Below are 19245 nucleotides of genomic sequence, written 5' to 3'. Positions count from 1 at the left end.
ACCCCCTCCACCCCCTCCACCCATCCAACACCCTCTACCCACAACCTTTTCCGCCAATTAGAGACCGACATTCAGTCCCTCGCGCTCTCGCAGAATTCTTGATCTTCTTGAAATCCCTCCGCCTTTTCTCTAGTAAAATCCTCATCGGTTCTTCGAGTATTCTTTGAATTTCACCCCAATGAAAATCGGTGATTGACAAAATGGAGAACACTGGGAGTGTGTCGATGAATTCGATGACTTTTATCGGAACTCATCGGCTAGATAAGAATTCCACGAAATTGTTAATATGCAATATGTTGAAATTCCGGGTAGAGAGTGTCACGGGAAAAATGATAAACAATCTATTTTCCCCCGGAAGCTGTGGGAAACAACTCGAAAAAAAATTAATTATTTTTCTCATGAGAATCGACAGATTATGATGGAAATGCTTTCCAAGAAAACTGCTCGCTGTACACTTTTTCCTATGGAAGTTTGAAAATTAAATGAAAACCCACGATTCGTTCGTGAGTGATTGGATATTAGGAAATGTTGAGTCTTGATATTTGCGGTTCAAAAAATTTCTCTTTCTCGTTTACCCTTCCAGGGTTTTTACGATTTATTGCCATCGGACCCGCGAAAACCCCCTGTATCAAACTTACCTGAGGGAGGGAAAACCTCATTTAACAGGAAAACCTGTCCTACAGGTACAGCTGTCCTTTTGACGGAACCACCGCTCGGCAGTGAATCTGAGATTAGAGGGCTATAAATTTCGCGCCACTACCGTCGGTTCTTCCGCGTTCAATTTATTTGAGACCAATTTTGGCGATTAAACAATCTATTCGTACTGAATGCCGTCTAAATTGAAAGGGCTATAATTTCCTCTGTGATGTATTCGATCCACTAATGGACTATTTAGAAATCCCCACGCGAATATTTACCTCTCGATTCCCTCAGAAGCCACGGAAGAACTTGCAATTGAAACTTACTGGAAAGCCTTGTAGTGCAGCTGTTACCGAACAATATGACATCGTGAAGAATAGCCAAGAAATATGAGAGAGAGTAATGGAAGAATTCGATTGTAAATTCAAGTGTTCTAAGAGATTCCATTCGATGTCAATTATTATCACAATTCCCTTAAAAAATAATATTATTCCTGCCAATTGTTTAATAACAGGAATTTTATCAATTTCATTGTACCCAAATCATTAATAATTATAACAATTAATAGCACTAATAAATAATAATAAATAATTAATGCATTGATTAATTTATAAAAGAATTTCAAAAAAGAATCGATTGGTTTTGTGGAATGGGGAAAATGGTTTTAACTGCGAATTTTTTTTTTAGAGTGAAGAAATTTTTTTTAGGGTGTGGGACAACCGGGGGGTGGATCCACGATCTTTGATCTCCCCGATCCTAATTTTATTTTTTATTTTTCGATATTGCGAGGATCAATCAAGGCCATCAGGGCTAACAGTGGAATATTCATTCAACGCCCATCGCTCCATGAGATTTATTTGTTATTGGAAATTGAATATGCAAGGGATTTATATTTCAGGTGTTCGCTTAACGAATGGACGTGAATCTGAATGATACATAAAACTTGATAAATATTGATATTCCCGGACTGTACATTTTTCACCTGAAATTAATTCACTTCATAGTATTTTCATTCCGATTCTCAAGGACACCTGGAAATGATAAAAAATAATCATTCCGATTTGTTCTGTTAAAAAACTTACGTAAATTAAAGTGATAGAAATATTAGAAATTAGAGTAAATAATAGGGACGTAGTCTCTCCTGCTGGTGAGGTGGAAATTTATAGTGAACCTGTCGACAGGATTTTCTTATGCCTCAGGGGATGGCTTCTACTTTGCGAGTTTTTAATGTATGAATTCATGAATTAATTAATCCATGAATTAAACTTAAATTTAAGTAAAATTCATGAATTAAGATGGATTAATTAAAATAATAAATTAAAGGTCTTCAAAGGTACTAGGTCATAGGATGAAAAAAATCGAAAAACCGAAAGGAAGAATTCGCGCAAAGAGATTCTGCTTGGCATATCGCGTAAACTGTGCATCGGTGCGATCGAGAGGAAATTGCTAATGGGATTGGAAAAAAGAGAATAAATATTTGGACTCACCTGGTGTGTACTAATTCTCATATTTTCGATTTGGATAATGACTCGATCTGATAACACCGAAATTGTACATGAAATCCCGAGGGAATTCCCCTTTCCGAAAAAAAAAATCACTGTGACGATTTGTCTATTCGGGGGTTCCCATTTTTCCCATTTTCATTTTCGGTAAGCTGATTCTCTGTGGACAATGAACTTTTTCATTTATCAGAAGCTGATGTGGGTTGCAGAGGCAGAGTTTTAATGAATACTCGACGTTAATTGTGAAATGGAAGTTGAAACAATTTCGGTAATGAACTCGTCTGTTATCAGATCCCCCCAGACATGTTTAATAACTTTAATATGAATGAGTTTCACCGGAAAAATCAAAATTCATGTTAACAAACAAATGTTTAAATTTAAAAAAATGGGAATTCCGCCATTGACGTGGTGCAGGAAAAAAAAATGATTTTCGCTTTTATGAAAAAATGAAATTTTATTAAAAAAATCATCAGCCCAGAGCACCCCTTGAACGAGGGTGAAAATTATTGTTTTCTTTTGATTTTTGTGAACCTTTTGGAAATTCTAATCTCGTCTACGGGGTAAGCACACACGAAATCAGCGATTGTTTGATGAACGAACTAAATTCAGAGAAAAATCCTTTTCCTCCCAAAGTGTCAATAAAATTCTTTCATACGTGGATAACTTCATCCACCCGGAAGTGGATATTTTTCATGGAATATCGTAAGACCTCCGTACGTAACCCCCTGAAATAAGGAGCCAAGATCAACAGTGATTCAACGTTTGCTTTAGTCAGAAACTTTCCTCAGAATGCAATACTAGATTGCAAGCAAACGGTTCTCCTAAGTTTCTCAGTAAGGGTGTATAACCAGAGAATTGCATAACACGAGATTTGATGCAAGTTTCTCTTGTGCTCCAGGAAAAACTCATCGAAGGGATTTCAAGGGCTGCGAATAGAGGCCTTTCCTCGAAATCTCAAAATCCACAATCTTTGGAGATATTACAGCATTTCGTAATGATTTTCGTAATAATTATTTTATCAGTATTACGTAATCATTAATTAAACTGATGAAGGGATAAATACTGTGGCAGGGACACTGAATGATTGTCTATCGCTTTTCAATTTGCTATTGATTGAAAGTAATACTGTTAAATTCAATGTATCAGTTCTCCAGGATACAGTTGTATTGAGTTACGTAAGGGAGGATAACAAACAGTCACGTGTCGCAGATACCTGTCACGTAACAACTTCGACCAACGACCATCAACGTGACTCGCCCACCATCTGGACCAACTTTAGAATGAAAGACAGCAAACTTTACCATTGCCAGGCTATTTTTGCCCTTAGTTATGTCACTTCCACGCGCCAGGATCAATCCCCAACAATCAGTCGTTGGAAATAATGCAAAAATAGTCTATTATATAATAATGGTTATGCATTAAAGCTGCCGGTATTCATCCGATAAAAATTGAAATCTAAATAAATCGCTTCACCCCTGATTCCGTAAGAAGGGAATTCAAATGATCGCGCCAGTGGATTGGAATGTGCGTTCGGTTCGGCAAAATGGCGGGCACTTGGTGGGCTCGGGGGGGTTCGAGCGGTTGGAGGCAGTCAGTGATTTGAGTGAATTCCTGGATCCAGTGTATATCACAGCAAGTCCATGTCATTCAGCTGAAGATCACTGGAGCATTCTCCAGAAAGATTGACAAGTGCTGCAACACCTGCCTCGTGAAATGTTAGTGCCATCCACGGTAGCTCCTCCGCTGTTCCGCAAACGCTCCCAAGTGTCTTCCCTGTCAACTCTCTGTTAAAGCAGGTTAAACCTTGACGAATCACTCACAGAATGGATTACTCAGCAGCCGTTGAGGATGCAGTACGTCGTTTTTACTCAACAGGTGCAAATGATGCGCATCTTTGGTTGCTGCAGTTTCAGGCGTCGCATGAGGCCTGGACACATATCTGGCCACTACTGGAACCGAGTCGTTCCTGCGAGGTGCAATTCTTCGCAGCGACAACTCTTCATGCAAAAATTTCAAAACAATGGAACGAGGTGCCACCTTCAGACTACAGCGACCTGAGAAATCGAATTCTCACGCTCATGAAGAACTCGACGACATCAAAGCTGGTGCTGGCTCGTCTGTGCCAAGCATTAGCTGCTTTTTTGGCGAGCAGTGATGGTCTTGAGGGTAAGAACGAGAGCGAGGGAATGATAGATGATCTGATCCGGATGTTTCCCTATGATAATCAGAGTAGTCTAGACCTACTGCTAAGAGTTTTAATAGCCCTTCCCCGGGAGTTCGAAAAGAAATGTGGCCTGAAGAGGCCAAAACTGAGAGACAATCTGGTGGCGAGCTGGTGCAAAACATCTTGGTTACTTCGTCAAGTGTTCACAACATACGAAGGGACTCCTCCTCAGTCTTCAGACGACTCTCTCTATCTTTTGTCTATAGAGTGTGCCCTAGCCTGGCTAAAGGTGGGGCCACTCCCAGTGGATAGCCTCGTCGATCTCTATCCCCATTTGGTGATAGCAGCTTCCAATTATGTTCCCACCACTGAAGACGCCATCGAGGATGCCAGGGGGTGGGAACTCGTCCAGGAGTGCCTGATACTAGCAATTGCTCACTCAGATCTGCCAAAACGCCCCCAACTCCTGTGGGAGTGGTGCAGAGGTCTTGTCAGTGTTGCAGAGCAGAAGGGAGGCATTCATTTCTCCGAGCTGCTCACCTCCTTGGGAGATATTCACAGTCGATTCATCCTCTTATCCTTGACTGAAGACGCCGATGAGAGCCACAGGTGGACGTCAGAGACCCTGATAAAACTCTTACTCGAGTGCTCAGAACTGCCAGGACGATATCCCATCGAGGAGAGAAAGAGTTGCATTCCTTTTGGGTTCTGGTTCTCCTTCCAGGATAATGTCACCACTTTTGATCCGCCTGTGGAGGATCGAGCCAGGAATGCCCTCAAGCCTATCTATGCCAGGCTAGCTCAGGCATTACTCAGAAAAGCGACACTTCCCTCCTGTCCTGACGAGGCCGGCGATGCCGATGAGAGGGAATTACTGAGGTGCTACAGGCAGGATGCTGCTGACACTTTCACCTACTGCTACAACATCCTGGGATATGAATTACTGATTCTCCTGGGGAGGAGACTCACACAGCCTCAAGATAATCAGAAGTGGACTGACGTCGAGTCGAGCCTTCATGCCTTTCAGGCACTCTGTGATAGCGTAGGCACACAGGAGACTGAATACGTGCCTGCGCTGATAGATATCGTTCTCTCGCACATACCTTATCAGAATTACCCCAAAGAGGTTCTCGCCAGTGCTTGCTCAACTATTGGGGCTTACGCTGAGTGGATTGGGGAGAATCCCGATCCCTGGTTGGAGAGATCCCTTCAGCTGGTGACTCTGGGGCTGACTCAGGGCTCAGTGGCATCAACCCCTGCTTCCATGGCACTCAAGGACATATCTAGAGAGGGTGGGCCTCATCTGGCACCTCTCGCACCTTCGATCCTCGAAACAATCTCCAGGACTCTCCCTGTGGTGCCCCCAGGGGGCGGCGAGGGGCTCAGACTCATGTATGCAGCCGGAAAACTCCTCAATTCACTGTCAAGCACTGAGGAACAGCTCAAATATCTCGATGCTACGCTCGGATTGTGCGTTATGAGGCTCCAGGTGTTCCTCAGACATCCCATCAACACTGGGAGAGTTGCTGTTGCTAATCAGCTGAAGATGATCACTATGTTCCTTTCGACTCTCGAGGGAGCTATTGGAAAATCTGTACTCGATGGACTTGTCCCTATTTTTGAGCAGATCGTCGCTCATTCAGAGTGGGGCCACGACGATGTCATCCTCGAGGCAATGCACACTTGTGCTCAGAAGTCTTTGCAGTGTCTTCTGCATCCTGAGACTGAAGCTACACCTCTTCTACTTATTTTGGTGAATTCGTACAAGGTCAAGCCTCATCCTGCTGCTCTCGGGCTACTTAGGCAAATGGTTTTGCTATGTGGGAGTGATATTAAGTGTGGAATTGGTACGATCTTCGGGGAGATCTCTGGGTACAGTTTAAGGGGATTTAAAGCTTGTGAGACCAGTGGGGGTGATCTGTCGGAGTTGTCTGATTTACTGGAGGCGTATTTAGGACTTTTGGCTCAGGTCTGCAAGAAGACTCCTATGCTCATGTTACATGTGCCTGATCAGGTGCCCGATATGCTTCGATGTGGTACGTTTATTTAATGAAGTGAGATTTCTGTTGATTCTTCAGTGAGAGGATTATAATTCTTCAACAACAGGTCATTTCTATCTTATGCTTATTTAAGTTAATTGCAGTTATTTTACATTTCAGGTATTACTGGTTTAGGATTACCGGAATATGGAGTTACCAAAGCTGCTGGGACGTTCCTAGCGCACGCTGTAAAGAGCCGACATTTGAATTCATTTGTATCAATGGTTGGGCAGGAGCTTGTTTGTATGATCTTACATTCTGTCGGTAAGAATTGGATTCTTGCATTTATGGATTCTTTCAATCGCCAAAAGGATAATGAGTAATTCTTGCTTGTATTCAAGGAGGACGAATACCAAAATCTAATCTAGAGTCTCACGCACGTGTCCTATTGTCTCTGAATGACAGCTTTGGCGAATACACGGGACAATGGCTGAGACTGGCTGTCGCTGACTCAACAGCATTGACGACACCCGGACAGAAGGAAGACTTCACCAGAAATGTTTTGAGGGAGAGAAACAGCAAAAGATTGTTCGAGACACTTCTGAAATTCAGCTTGCAGTGTCAAAAACCTGTGATAGGACTGTAGATAATATTTACAATGAATTCTTTAGTTGAGTGGACCTGGAGATTAGAATACGCTTAATGCTTCGCATCGTACAGAGGAAATTCTCACCTCAAATCTCAATTAACAAGTTTAAATATCAAGCAAATATTTTCAATAGGACATTTTGTAAATTCTCTTCCATTATTTTTCCAATTTTCCGAGGTTAGGGAGTTGAATTCTCAATCAAGAGATGTTCTGTCGATTTTTAAATACTATCTAGGGACTCGGTGGATTTCTCAGATCATGTCTGTCTTGATATTCCATTCAACTGCTAAATACACCAGTTGATGGTTAAATTGATGCCAATATTTTATGTTGGATCTGCTTCTCTTAGAATTTTTCATTAATAAAATTATTGATTCTGAATATCCTTTAACGATTCATTTCTTTTTTTTTTAAGGTATTCGAGTATTTCTTTTAGACTTTTTGCAATCATAGAATTATTTAAGGGTCGGTGCAGACAAATTTGATAATTGAAAAACAACTTGAAAATTCCTAATCGTTTGTTGCACTAGTGGGGAGGCTCTGACAATAAATTTGGGATCTCGGAACTGTTGCGTTTACGGGAGATTGAGTTGAGGCTGTGCCATTAAATGATAGGAAAAAAACAATATAAATAGCATTTAGAAAAATTGTACCTTGTGATTATTTATTCATGTTCTATTTGAATGTTTTTCGCAGATTCTACAAAATGAAACAAAAAATGTCATTCATGCCCCAATTTCTTTACAAAATTCTTCAAGTTAATGTAAACCTTCGTTATCGTACCCCGAATTATCATCAATATTGGCAGCAGAGTCAGTTTCAAGTTTACATTAGTGAATATCATATGCATATGATTGCAATTATCAAACAAACACTGTTTCTTCCTTTTTGTAAGAAAATACGAAAGAATCCCAAGACAAACGAATTCACCATCTTTATCACACACATTCGAGCTTTGATTTCACCCAAAAACTAAAAGATGTATGAATAAATAAAAAAGAAAAAGTACTTTAAATGTTTTCAATAATTTCAAAACTCAATAATACTAAACGCCGTGTCAAAATACTAATAAAGTTGCGGAAAATCAGAGTAAAATAATTAATTGTTCTGCTGAATAAGTGAATTAAGTGAAAGCTACTTCAAAAAGACGCATTTTGACGTTTAGAGAAAAAAGAATCTCACGTTTATACAATTTGTAAATAAGATGCTGATAATCTGGTTTCATGGAATTAATTCAGCAGCAAAGTGATTAAATTCCCAAATCTATCGACATCACGTTAAAACATCAAAGGACCTGTCTGTAGTTAATTTCATTTCCCACAAAGAATGCCTTTGACATATCCTCACAAAATCAATAATGCTCAGATTCATCGATATTTATCAACAGGAAAAAGACTATTCACCACTTTACTGCTGAATTTCGTGGTGAATAATGATTTTCCAAATGATTACCTCAAACTCATAAATAAAAAAGTCGAACGAAAAAAAATCTATTGATCACGTCCGTTGGCAGCTGATGAGCCAAAATTAGCAGCAATTCTCGACTTCCTTTGTCTAGGATTTTTCTGATTCTTCTGTGTAACTAGATTGTCCTTGCCAACTTTATGCTGCTCATTTTCCTTAGCCTTGTCATCCCTGGATGTCTTTGGAGAATTCTCTTTGGGTTTCACCTTCTGTGGCTTGAGCGGTGGTGACTCCTTGTAATGAAATTCCTGGGATTTGTCCTTGGGATGACGTAAGCGTGTTTTCTTCTGTGCCTGAAGGGGAACGAAGGGTGCATTTTGCTTGATTTCCTTGGGCTCAGGATGAGAAGTGCCTGGAGTTGGTTCAATGGGATTGTCCATTCTGGGAGGTGGCACTTGTGTGAAGCCCGGGGTCTGGTGGGGTATGCTAACGTTCCAGTTGGCTGGTGGCCTCACTGGTGGCTTTTGAGCGTCGGGAATGAATTTAGGGGACATCATCACACGGGGCTGGACATTTACCGGGGGCTGGACGTTCACTGGAGGCTGAACATTCACTGGAGGCTGAACATTTACTGGAGGCTGAACAGTCACTGGAGGCGGAACGTTTGGCCAAGCGTTAGATGGCGACATGTGGAAGTAAGGACGTAGCCTCGGTGCGTTGGCCAGATTCAATTCGTTGTAGACTTTTTTCGCTGCATTCTCAGCTGCCTGATGATGATTGGTGCACAGGTCACTGTAGAACATCCGCATGTCTGGGAGGACTATTTGGGCGTGGACCAGATTCTTTCGGGTGCTGTAAAAGTACCTGGGCATTCCAATTCCCATCAACTGGTAGTGGTTCAGCAGACGGGCGCAGTAAGAGACGTTCTCTTCTCGTGTCTGTCTTGCACGATCGAACATCAATTGCACCAGTGCCACTGTATTTGGTCTTGGGGCATTAGATGGTGAGGCTGGTGTTGGCGGTTGTGGGAAGCATCCTCTGTCTGTTGCTGGCTTTGGCTGATCACTGGTTTTGTCATTCTCTATTTTCAGAACAGCTTTTAAGAAAGCGCTTGGATCCTGCGACTGAGGCACAAATGAGATAATTACATGAAATAGTGAAATATCAGGGTAATTATGCAGATACACAACATTTCGTACAACGCAATTAGCACAAAGTGATAAATTTAACTCACCGGCTCTGGGATGCACGTGGGCATCGGCCGTGGCATTTGCGCTTTCATCTGTGGGAATGGACCTGTCACGGATTGAGGTACCTAAAAACATCCAAAAAATCATATAAAGAAAATATCCAATAAAAATTAATAACGCAAATATTTTGGATTTCATGTAATGAGAATGAATTACCGTATTTTTCTGTAGTTCATTCCACAGCATCTGGAACTCAGTATTGGTCTCACTCTTCACCTCAGGTTCCTTCTTCGCCCCCTGACCCCTCATGGCCGCGACCTGCGCCCCTTGATTGTGATTCTGTCCCTTACCGTTTCCAGTGACAGGACTAAAATTCCCCTGTGCAGTAAACGAGGCAAAAGCACTATTCAGAGCACCCTTTCTATCCTGTTTCGCCTCAAGCTTCTCCGGAGCACTTGTAATTCGCCCGCTATCCTGCAGATTCCTGACCCAAGAGATGTTAATAAACTCAGCATCATGAAGCTCAGCCCTCCGACTGTTGCCTTCCCCATTGAACGAAATTCCCCCAATGAAAGGCTTGTCGAACAAAACCTCAAAAAGATTATCACTGCTACTGCCATTCACCACGATAATTCTGATAATAGTCCCCTTGTACCCAAGTGGAACACTGGAATTCTCATTAACCGATATAATTCTATCGAACAGTAGATTCGTAGTCCTGGTATCAGGTGGTATATTTCCACAATTAATACCAGGCTTGAACAACAAGTGTGGCTTGACCTGCATGATAACTGTTTTCGCTGCATTCTCACTCTTTTCGACGAACTCATCGACCTGAGCCTGGACCAAATCAATAATATCAGGATCAAGTTCCGTCGTATCGCAGCTGCAGGGTGGAATTTTTCTGAAAGGTTGCTCCTTGAGCCACTTAACGACCTCCTTGACATCGCCATCGCACGAGAATAAATCCTGTTCATTGAATACGTCATTTCCCAGATTTTCGACAAGTTTCTCAAAGACCTTGGGGAACTCCTCCATGTAACTCCTGATGAGTCCCAGCGACTTGGTGCTGTACATCCACTGGCCATTGACCTTCTTGGTGTACCCAGACAGCTGCTCATTTCTCTTGTTGAATTTGAGATTGAGACCAATATTTGTCTGCTTCTTAGAATTCGTCGAGGACTTCAGCTGGACAAAAATAGATCCTGTTATCCTACTCAACAGGTGATTGCTGATACTCAGCCTCCTAGCAGCAATGTGACAATGCATGTACTCCATGTTGACGCGGTTCTGCTGTATCTGGAGCGCCGCGAAATCAGGCTCTGGGGTGATGTTCATGGCCACCTTGACCCTTCCGGTTTTAAGGATTACTCCAGGCTGGACGACCTCCCCCATGGCGCCATAATGGGGATGTCCCAGCATAAAGCATATACTCTTCGGTGTGTAAATATCAGTGATATTTCTGTGAGAGATATTCCCACTATTTTCGACGTCAATATCGTAAACAATCGACTGATAGGGATAATACGATGGAACACTAGACCACTCCTTCTCCAGGGACATCCTCCCCTGGTTAGTGAAGATGTACCTGCGTCCGGTGATGACTCTCACGCGAATTAGAACTTCGATATCCCCAGTTACAATACCAAACCTCGATTTGTATCCCATGGAGACGTCTCCAGCCTCAGCCTTCCAGTGCACCTCGTCCCGACGAGTTAGATCTGCCTGATCAACGTTCTCTGAACTGTAAGGCTTCTCTAGATTGATCAAGAAAATTTTCTTGAGGCAGTCAGACACCCCGATTACCTGCGCCTCCAGCAGATGAGGCCATTTGACGAAAACAGATTTCCCCAGGAGATCATGGGCCAGCTGCAAAAGATCAGGCGATTTCCTCGGGAGAATCGTTATAATCATATTCTCGTACATCGAGGGTTGCTCAAAAATTTTCACCTTGGCCTTCTCGAGCTTTATCTCGTGCTTGAGATACTGGAGAGTGGGAAATCCTGGGAAATATGTGCTCATCTTGACCCCTTCCAAGAGGCCCTTCATCAGTTTCTCTCTGGGGACGTCGATCTCCTTTGGATCCACCGAAGTGATACTCGCGTGATTCTCGATCGTGGGAAAATATGCTGGTGCTGTTATCATCCCCAGGTTCTTCTCTGTGTAGCTGATTATGCTCATGGAACCATGACGATTTCTCTTCTGCTCCTCTGGAGTGAGTTTGGCGTGGTAGGGCTCCATGGCGTCGAGCATTTTCTTCTCGTCTATGAAGGGAATCAACACCACTCCCTCCCATTCCCGAGTCTTCTCGTTGAGGTCGACTTTAAAATCTTCCGGGTAGTAGCTGATTATTGGGGATTCCTCGTCGGTGAGGAGATTTTGGTAGGCCTCAGGGAGAAGGGATCTGCTGGCTGCTGGTAGCACTGCCAACAGCTGCTGGAAGGGCAGAAAGGGAGTTCCCATTTCGAAATCCAATTTTAAATCTTTAAAATCTTTTATGTCTGATATAAAGGGGGCGTAATGGTGTGGGTAAAACCAGGACCAACTGCAGCAGCCGTTGTAGTAGTAGTGCAGATTCCACTGGATCGCTGTGACATAGGCTGTTGCCTGCTCTCTCATCACGTCAGCGTCAACCTCGTCGTAATGGAATTTCGTGAGGTAATAGTCTTGCTTGTGCTGGTGAAACTCTAGGGCGTAGGTCTCGGTGTCTGAATCATTAGAGAGTAGGTCGTCTTCTTCGGAGGAGTGCCCCAACAGTAGATCGTCTGTGGACTGGATGAGGGACTCGAGGTCCTTTTTGAAAGACTTCTTCGAAGGATTGAGGCTGGGAGAATTAATGTGGGGAGGCGTGCCATCGTTTTCTGAGACTCGACGACCTGTTTTACTCTCGAAGTATTTGAGGTCGGCCTGGTGGTCCGAGAAATGCTGTACATCGATGGCCGACAGCTTATCCATGAATTTTTCGAAGCGAGAAAGATTCAACATTCCTGATTCGTTTATGTAACCGTCGAGGGTGGGGAGGGTTTCCTTGTACGCTGCGTAGAGGATGGGGAGGGCCCCTTTGGCGATGTGGAGGGTCGGCAAGTGAGGGATGAAATCATTCCCGATGAGGAAACCCATTAAAATCCAGTCGTCAATGATTTTTTCGAGATCGAAAGGAAATGGGAGAATTGGCTTGAGGGACTCGAACTCGTGCTCCATATACTCTCGAAGAAGGGACACGTGCAGGAGGGTAAACTTTGTCTTCTCTGCTGCGACGTGAGTCTGAGAAGAGCGACCATATTTCACCTCCTCTCGGAGCACTGCGAAGTGGGGCTCGTGTGTGCACAATGAGAGTATCACCAGGTCTGCGTCTTGACCGTACAGACAGTGACGAATGTTCGGGTCGTACGAGGGCTGCGCCTTCATGTACCGAATGTAATCCATTATCTTGTGCTCACCCTCACCTGGGACCTCAGGCCCACTCAGGATAACCTTGCACTTCTGCCAGAGCTTATCAGTGGATATTTTGTAGATGATGAAATACCTCAGCTGTTCAGTCAACTTTGCCATGAACTCAGTACCAGGTGTGATGCAATTAGAATCAAATCTCGCTTCTTTTGGTAGCACTTCACCTTTAGCACGTGCCTTACTCTCGACAATTTGCGCCTCCTTAGCCGATTTAAATCTCCTGCTCCTCTGCTGATTAATTTTAGCACGTGGTGCAACCCCATCAACAGCCATGAAGAACAGCCTCTGTGGTCTGATCGTGCGAAACAATATCTCCACGTAGAGAAATATATTCTTAAAAATAGTCTCTTCAGTGATGCGAAAATGTGCATCACCGTCATTCGGATGAGAACAGCAATGGATAATACCATTCATATCTAAATACAAGTTATCAAACTCTGGGATCTGTAAACAAACACCAAAGCTTAATTACCATCTGCTCTAATGATTCCCAAACCCCAATCAAACGAATTCCATCCCTCAAATCACCCCAATCCCCAAAAACCCTTAAATTCTCGATTAATTCTTTACTAAGTAAAATCCAGCCCTTGACAATTTTCTCATCTCTCAATTTTCTTCATCGTTCTCACCTGATATTCGTTCAACACCTCCAAGAGGCAGGGATACCTCTCACAAATAAATCGCGTGAACTTCGGTACCCCCATTGTTCCCTCGTTAAAACTATAATTTATCAGTAACAAACAATGCCTATTTCACGAATTTACTCAGCATAAAAATATATATATTATCTGAAGGATAAAAAAAAACCCGGGTATAACCACAAACACTTCAATACAAGTATACGAGTTTGTCGTTTACTTTCGGATCTTTCAGATATATTTCCCCTGCGCGTTACAAATTTTCCGGAACACTTCATCGCAAGTGACCAAAAGACTGGAATTATCATTGACTGCTGATCGGTAAGAGCGATCCCTTTTATATTTATATATTGTACTTGAGTTATTAAAAATGGCGTCAAGTTGTGATTGTAACCGATGAAAATTGCTGAAGACTGATAACACTGATATCAATAAGTCTGATACAATCAATAATAACGTGGGGTCCGGAGGCCACTCCAGCAGTGATAATAAATCAATAATAATGCAGTGATAAGTCCTGAAGTGCGTGATTGTGATGATGAGGTAGTTAAATGCGTTTGTCACGCAACATCCTGGTGAAAGTGACAGCCCTTGGGCTTTTGATACTAGTCCTGTACTGTCTGCAGACAAATGTCACCTGGACGAGCCACCTGGTGACTCACAATGTTCCCTTGGAGGATAACCAGTCCTCCAACCTGAGGAGAATAATCCCAGAGGCTTCATGGGCATCACCACAGCCCCTCAAGTCCCCGGAGACAGCTGACAGTTATTACAACGTCTGGAGCATCTTCACCAAAGTCACCACCAATTCTCCTATGAGAAGAAAATTCAGGGTTTTCACCGAGTCCCTGATGAGGCACTCAACTATCAATCTGACATTTCACGTTATTAGTGATAATCAGAGTCAGGTGATTGCTGATGCAGTTGTCAGGTTGAACTCGTTGAAACTGAATAAATCGATAAACGTTGAGTATTATGATGTTCACAAGCTGGCCCAGCAGTTGGGCGATATCGTCGAGGTGATGTCCCCCAGGTTCAGCAGTAAACCAGGAACATATTACTCCGATGCTCTGTTTTTTCTATCCCTTGGGCTCCACAGGATCGCCTCTCCCCAACAGAAATTCGCTGTTATGCTAGATGTTGATACAAAACTCAGGGAAGATATAAAAATACTTTTCGAAGAGTTTGATAATTTTGGAGAGACTGCACTCTTTGGCCTCACCCCTGAACTCACTCCGGTTTATCGGCACGTTCTCTATATGTACAGGAGTAAAAATCCTGAGACTTTGTTCGGGGAGGCACATTCCAAGGGGGGATATCCTGGATTTAATAGTGGAGTCGTTCTCTTTCATTTGGAGAGGCTCAGGAACTCACTCGAGTACGATCAAATTGTCAGTGAGGACATGGTGCAGCATATGACTGAGAAGTATAGCTTTAAGGTAAGTATTTTGTTAAAAAATAAAAATTTATTTTATATAATAATATGGATATTGCAGGGCCATCTGGGAGATCAAGATTTTTATACTCTCCTGGGTATGGAGCGTTCTGAATTAATCCATCCTATTGATTGCGGATGGAACCGACAGTTATGCACGTGGTGGAGAGATAGTGGATACGCTGATGTATTTGATAAATATTCGAGATGCAACTCGACGACGAAACTCTGGCATGGCAACTGCAACACGCCTATCCCAGAGATATAACAATCAAAGAAAACAATTCTCTCCCTCCAACTGTGATCTTCAACGGCAATAAACGTTATTTAAGATTAGGAGTGAAAATTCATAATTTAATATTTAGAAGAATTGCAGTTGATAATTCTCCACTAATTTATTGTACATGAATTTTAATATTCACGTAGGTCTCACGTGAGTGCTAACTCGTTGCCATTGATAAGTTAATACGGTGCTTCAAAATCTCGATAAATTTCTACTGTTGAAACCTGTTTAATAAATAAAATGAAAGACAATTGATTATCGAATAATTTTAATACACATTGGGACAAATAAATACATAAATTTTATACATCGATTGATCCCTCCTCGATAGAAATACCATCGAAAGCATTAAATTCCTCAATGAACATTGGTACTAACAATGGCCTTAAAATAAATTTATGTACATTCCTCGAATTGGCTCAAGGTGTGGGATGTGAAAAATCCCCTGGATTGATCGAATTAACAATCGAAAATATAATGCCTGAACTCTAACAACACCACACTTGAGCAATTCCTCAATTCCATTAACTCGATAACATCCAATTAACTTCTCGATTTCCATAATTTTACTACATCTTTAGTTTTGTTTATCACTCGACTGACCAGCATTTTTACAAGGGACAACTTCACTTCTCAAAAAAAAACTATTCTACTGTAAAAACTCCCCTTCATTTTTTTAAGTTATATAACGTAATCGATAAAAAATAATTCAATCATTAATAATAAACCTTTGGTCCCGTTCTGCACGATTTTCTCATCAATGGTTAATTCATTACTCGATTCTATCCGTTCCCACCAACTTTGGCATAATGTAACGTAAATAACTGTAACCAAAGGATCAAACGGATTTACATTGAATAAAAACCAATGAAATTGGGGGTAAGCGTTAGTCTGCACATGAGCAATAAGGAATACTGGATAACTAAGGACATAAAATAAAACAATTATTTTTTACACAAAGAACTAACATAATGTCAACGTCAAATTATCGTGGATTCAAAATGGAATAATTATAAATCCACAGAAACTTCATTCTCAGATTATTTCGTTGTCCTGTTGTATTGATTTGTTTCGTTAATTAATTTCATTAGTTTAACGAACAAAAGAAATCAATTTTTGCAGGCGAAAATAAGAAATGTGGATTTGATAATTATTTCCATATGGTATTAATTGATTTTTCCGTAGCACCGAAATATCTTCATGCATTCTCGTAACAAAATAATTATTTACATCTCAGATACTCGAATAATTAACGCAAATCGCAGAATTTTGATGGAGAAAAATGTGGAAGCTGGATTTAGTATCGTAGTCACAGATAAAAGAGAGATACTGCTAGATTGAAGAATATTGAATTAGAAAACTGCAGAGCTGTTGAGGACAGCAGAACAACTTGTCATCAGTTCTTGTCGATTATTGAAGTAGGAAAAAACGTGGAGATATTTTTCACAGAAAAACCTCCGTAGCTTTCGAATCCTACAACTTTCAATCGTCAATCTCACATCGTCTCGAAATATCTGTTGGTAGAAGCCTCAAAACCAAGTTTTTCCATCAATCAATAATATTAATAATATACGAATTAGACATTGAAACAAATTCCTGAAAATCATATTTACGATATTTTTGTCTCCGATTTTCTTCTATATTTGTACCTCTACGAAAAAAAAACGAATGAATTTAACAAATTTTGAACAGATAGCCGGGGAATCCCAAACGGATTATTCCCAAAAATGAACTTCCAAAAAAAATGTGGAAACGAAATTCTCCCAGATCAACTCCTAAAAATCTTCGAGAATAAAACATCTTCAACCAATAAAAACCTTTTTATTCACACAGAAGAGTCTCTTTAAGAGACACTACTGACACTCCTGAGTTTCTCCCTCCCGAAGTTCCTGATGGACTCGAGGAGCTGATCCCTGGGATCCTGATAAAGAGGAGTTGACACAGGTCTGGGTTTCGAGCTCTTCAGCGTAACACCAGTTATAACTGGCATCGTAGGTGGTGGAGGCACAGTAAAATTATTCCCCAATTCCTTGAAACCCTTGACAACCGGCGCAGGGCCACTCTTACCAGGATTAATCCTCAGAACATCGCTCTTGAGTCCATTCCCCTGAGGATTGATTCCCACAATAGAAGTATATCGTTTCACCTTGGGCCAATCACTCTTCACTGGCTCTTGCTTGACCTCCTGACGAGAATCGAAATAATCAGAATGACGATTCTGGGGACTGAACTTGGATCGGCTCCTCAGATTCACTTGACCAAAAGCCTGAGTCAATTTCCTGAAATTCACTGGTCTCGTATCGATCTTAATATCTTCATCAGGCGCTCCATTTTCCTCGATTTTCCCATTGGAAAAATTTCTCGATTGTTCCAGATTATTTGACAACTTCTCCTGGAGGTTCTTCACCTCCTGTTTCTCATTGATCGAGTGTATCTCCACTTCGTTATTCGTGAAGTTGAGATTATCATTCCTGGGCTGATCATAAGCAAACGATTTCTTTGGTAAAGTCTTGGCTGGTCTCTCGTAATTGACAACATCATTACTGGAGTTGAGACTGACGACAGTTGTTCCTTTCGATTTATTGTGATTAAATTTGTAATCGGTGTCGTGTTTGATCTGGACATTGATGGAGGGACGTTCAGACCAGCTCCCCAAGGAGATGGCAGGTGGTGCCCATTTGCAGCGTTTGGGTTCCTCTTTCTGTTCTGATACCCCAGATTTTCCTGGTAGAGTGGACTCTAGCTGTGGTAGAATGCTCTTGAGCACCTGGACAGATTGCAGCTCATCTTCCTGATTCAAATTCGTGTAACTGGTGGACTTGAACATTTTTTCAGCGTCAGGTGTTGGTTTCTGGACTTCCCTGTACTTGGAAGTGTTCGAGAGGACGATGTAGCTCTTGGATCTATGAACAGCTGACGATTTCTGATCGCTCTGGTGCCTGAGAGCCATATTGAACCTCTCCACAGGCTTCAGGGGTTTCGATTTGCTTTCACTATCCGGCGAGTCAATCTCCTCAACACTCTGAGCCCTGGTGATGCCTCTCATCTCGATGGATCTGGACTTGGGTTCTTTGGAAGGCAGGGGGAGAGGTTCTTTGGGGTAGAGTGAGCGGTTTCGAGAGAGAGTGGCAAAGGTCTTGACAATTCTCTCGTCAGAGGGATTTGGAAAGACGTTTTCAGAAGAATCTGTCTCCTCGTAGATGTTGGGGCTTTTCTGATTGGAGTACGTCGTTATCGTGAAGTTGGAGAGAGTGTTGTCCACTGGGGCTAGACGAGGGCTCGATTTGTTAAAAGTTTTCTTCGATTCCTCTGGAATCTTCAGGGGCATCAGGCCATTCTCTATCTTTGTTGACAGCTCTGAAATTATGTCTTTCTTGAGGTCCTGGGATATTTCACCCTGGTGAATTTCCTGAGGAATTTGAGTAGGTTTTGGAGGGGGAGAGGTAGGTTTGGCCTTGGCGGGGACTGGGGGAATGTCTTCTGGAGTAGTCGAGGATTCGACGATGGCTATGGGGTCCTTGAAGGCCTCCACAGAACCCAGGGTTATGGTGTCGTAACCACCGGGCTCTGGGGATGAAGAGTCTCGGAAGGCTGAGGGGGGATCTGGCAGTTGGTACTCCCAGTCGGTTCCCACGAGATCTTCTCCGGAGGCTGAAACGTAGTCCGATGTGTCGTGATGGGAGATCGGATTTGGAGAGGATCTGGGAGAAGGGGAGGTTTTTCCACCCTCTGCGGGGTTCGGTGTGGAGGGAACATCCTGAGGGGATGGCAATACGGAGGACAGAGTGGTAGAGACTCGCTGCAGAAGAATATCTGTGTCTGAAAGCGTCTCGTCTTTATCTGAAAAATGAGAAAATCCGGAAATTCCATTAATCGAAATTTTCTTGCTTGGATATAGGGGAAATCCTAGCC

General features: G+C 42.3%; 5 protein-coding genes across 8 annotated transcripts in view; 2 read left to right on the top strand and 3 right to left on the bottom strand.

Annotated features, from left to right (window-relative positions):
* The window catches only part of LOC105269035 (Pigment-dispersing factor receptor), a 19086-nt gene extending 18391 nt beyond the window's left edge, over nucleotides 1-695 (bottom strand). The window contains exon 1 of the mRNA XM_011309023.1: nucleotides 639-695. The gene's annotated coding sequence lies outside the window, so the exon portion shown is untranslated. The remainder of the gene's footprint in view (nucleotides 1-638) is intronic.
* A 3013-nt stretch (nucleotides 696-3708) lies between these two features.
* On the top strand, nucleotides 3709-8278 carry cdm (importin-13-like protein cdm). The gene is made up of 3 exons (XM_011308969.1): nucleotides 3709-6341; nucleotides 6465-6608; nucleotides 6686-8278. Exons 1-3 carry the CDS (start codon nucleotides 3965-3967, stop codon nucleotides 6928-6930), a joined length of 2766 nt encoding a protein of 921 aa, XP_011307271.1. The 5' UTR covers nucleotides 3709-3964; the 3' UTR covers nucleotides 6931-8278.
* On the bottom strand, nucleotides 7571-13889 carry LOC105269019 (5'-3' exoribonuclease 1). The gene is made up of 4 exons (XM_011308981.1): nucleotides 13607-13889; nucleotides 9744-13421; nucleotides 9572-9652; nucleotides 7571-9461 (listed from the first exon to the last, which is right to left on the bottom strand). Exons 1-4 carry the CDS (start codon nucleotides 13679-13681, stop codon nucleotides 8424-8426), a joined length of 4872 nt encoding a protein of 1623 aa, XP_011307283.1. The 5' UTR covers nucleotides 13682-13889; the 3' UTR covers nucleotides 7571-8423.
* Nucleotides 13890-13971: 82 nt separating this feature from the next.
* Nucleotides 13972-15977, top strand: Xxylt (Xyloside xylosyltransferase). Its single transcript, XM_011308902.1, has 2 exons — nucleotides 13972-15054; nucleotides 15112-15977. Exons 1-2 carry the CDS (start codon nucleotides 14167-14169, stop codon nucleotides 15316-15318), a joined length of 1095 nt encoding a protein of 364 aa, XP_011307204.1. The 5' UTR covers nucleotides 13972-14166; the 3' UTR covers nucleotides 15319-15977.
* Nucleotides 15585-19245, bottom strand: part of LOC105268976 (cordon-bleu protein-like 1) — a 42355-nt gene continuing 38694 nt past the window's right edge. For all 4 annotated transcript variants that reach the window (XM_011308939.1, XM_011308922.1, XM_011308948.1 and 1 more), the window contains one exon: nucleotides 15585-19173. In XM_011308939.1, coding sequence (XP_011307241.1) covers nucleotides 17177-19173 — 1997 coding nt within the window. In that variant the 3' untranslated portion in view covers nucleotides 15585-17176. The remainder of the gene's footprint in view (nucleotides 19174-19245) is intronic.

This window comes from Fopius arisanus, unplaced genomic scaffold (genome assembly GCF_000806365.1).
Source record: "Fopius arisanus strain USDA-PBARC FA_bdor unplaced genomic scaffold, ASM80636v1 scaffold00003, whole genome shotgun sequence".
Taxonomy (NCBI): domain Eukaryota; kingdom Metazoa; phylum Arthropoda; class Insecta; order Hymenoptera; family Braconidae; genus Fopius; species Fopius arisanus.
This window is presented reverse-complemented; position numbering and strand designations above follow the sequence as displayed.

What these genes read in the sequence shown, in the direction of transcription:
- cdm (XM_011308969.1), top strand. Translation starts at nt 3,965, where the DNA reads ATGGATTACTCAGCAGCCGTTGAGGATGCAGTACGTCGTTTTTACTCA. An exon ending in GCCCGATATGCTTCGATGTG is followed by an intron (nt 6,342 to 6,464) that starts GTACGTTTATTT and finishes TTTACATTTCAG; the next exon opens with GTATTACTGGTTTAGGATTA. An exon ending in TATGATCTTACATTCTGTCG is followed by an intron (nt 6,609 to 6,685) that starts GTAAGAATTGGA and finishes CTTGTATTCAAG; the next exon opens with GAGGACGAATACCAAAATCT.
- LOC105269019 (XM_011308981.1), bottom strand. Translation starts at nt 13,681, where the DNA reads ATGGGGGTACCGAAGTTCACGCGATTTATTTGTGAGAGGTATCCCTGC. An exon ending in AGGTGTTGAACGAATATCAG is followed by an intron (nt 13,422 to 13,606) that starts GTGAGAACGATG and finishes GTTTGTTTACAG; the next exon opens with ATCCCAGAGTTTGATAACTT. An exon ending in CCACGTGCATCCCAGAGCCG is followed by an intron (nt 9,462 to 9,571) that starts GTGAGTTAAATT and finishes TTTGTGCCTCAG; the next exon opens with TCGCAGGATCCAAGCGCTTT.
- Xxylt (XM_011308902.1), top strand. Translation starts at nt 14,167, where the DNA reads ATGCGTTTGTCACGCAACATCCTGGTGAAAGTGACAGCCCTTGGGCTT. An exon ending in CTGAGAAGTATAGCTTTAAG is followed by an intron (nt 15,055 to 15,111) that starts GTAAGTATTTTG and finishes TGGATATTGCAG; the next exon opens with GGCCATCTGGGAGATCAAGA.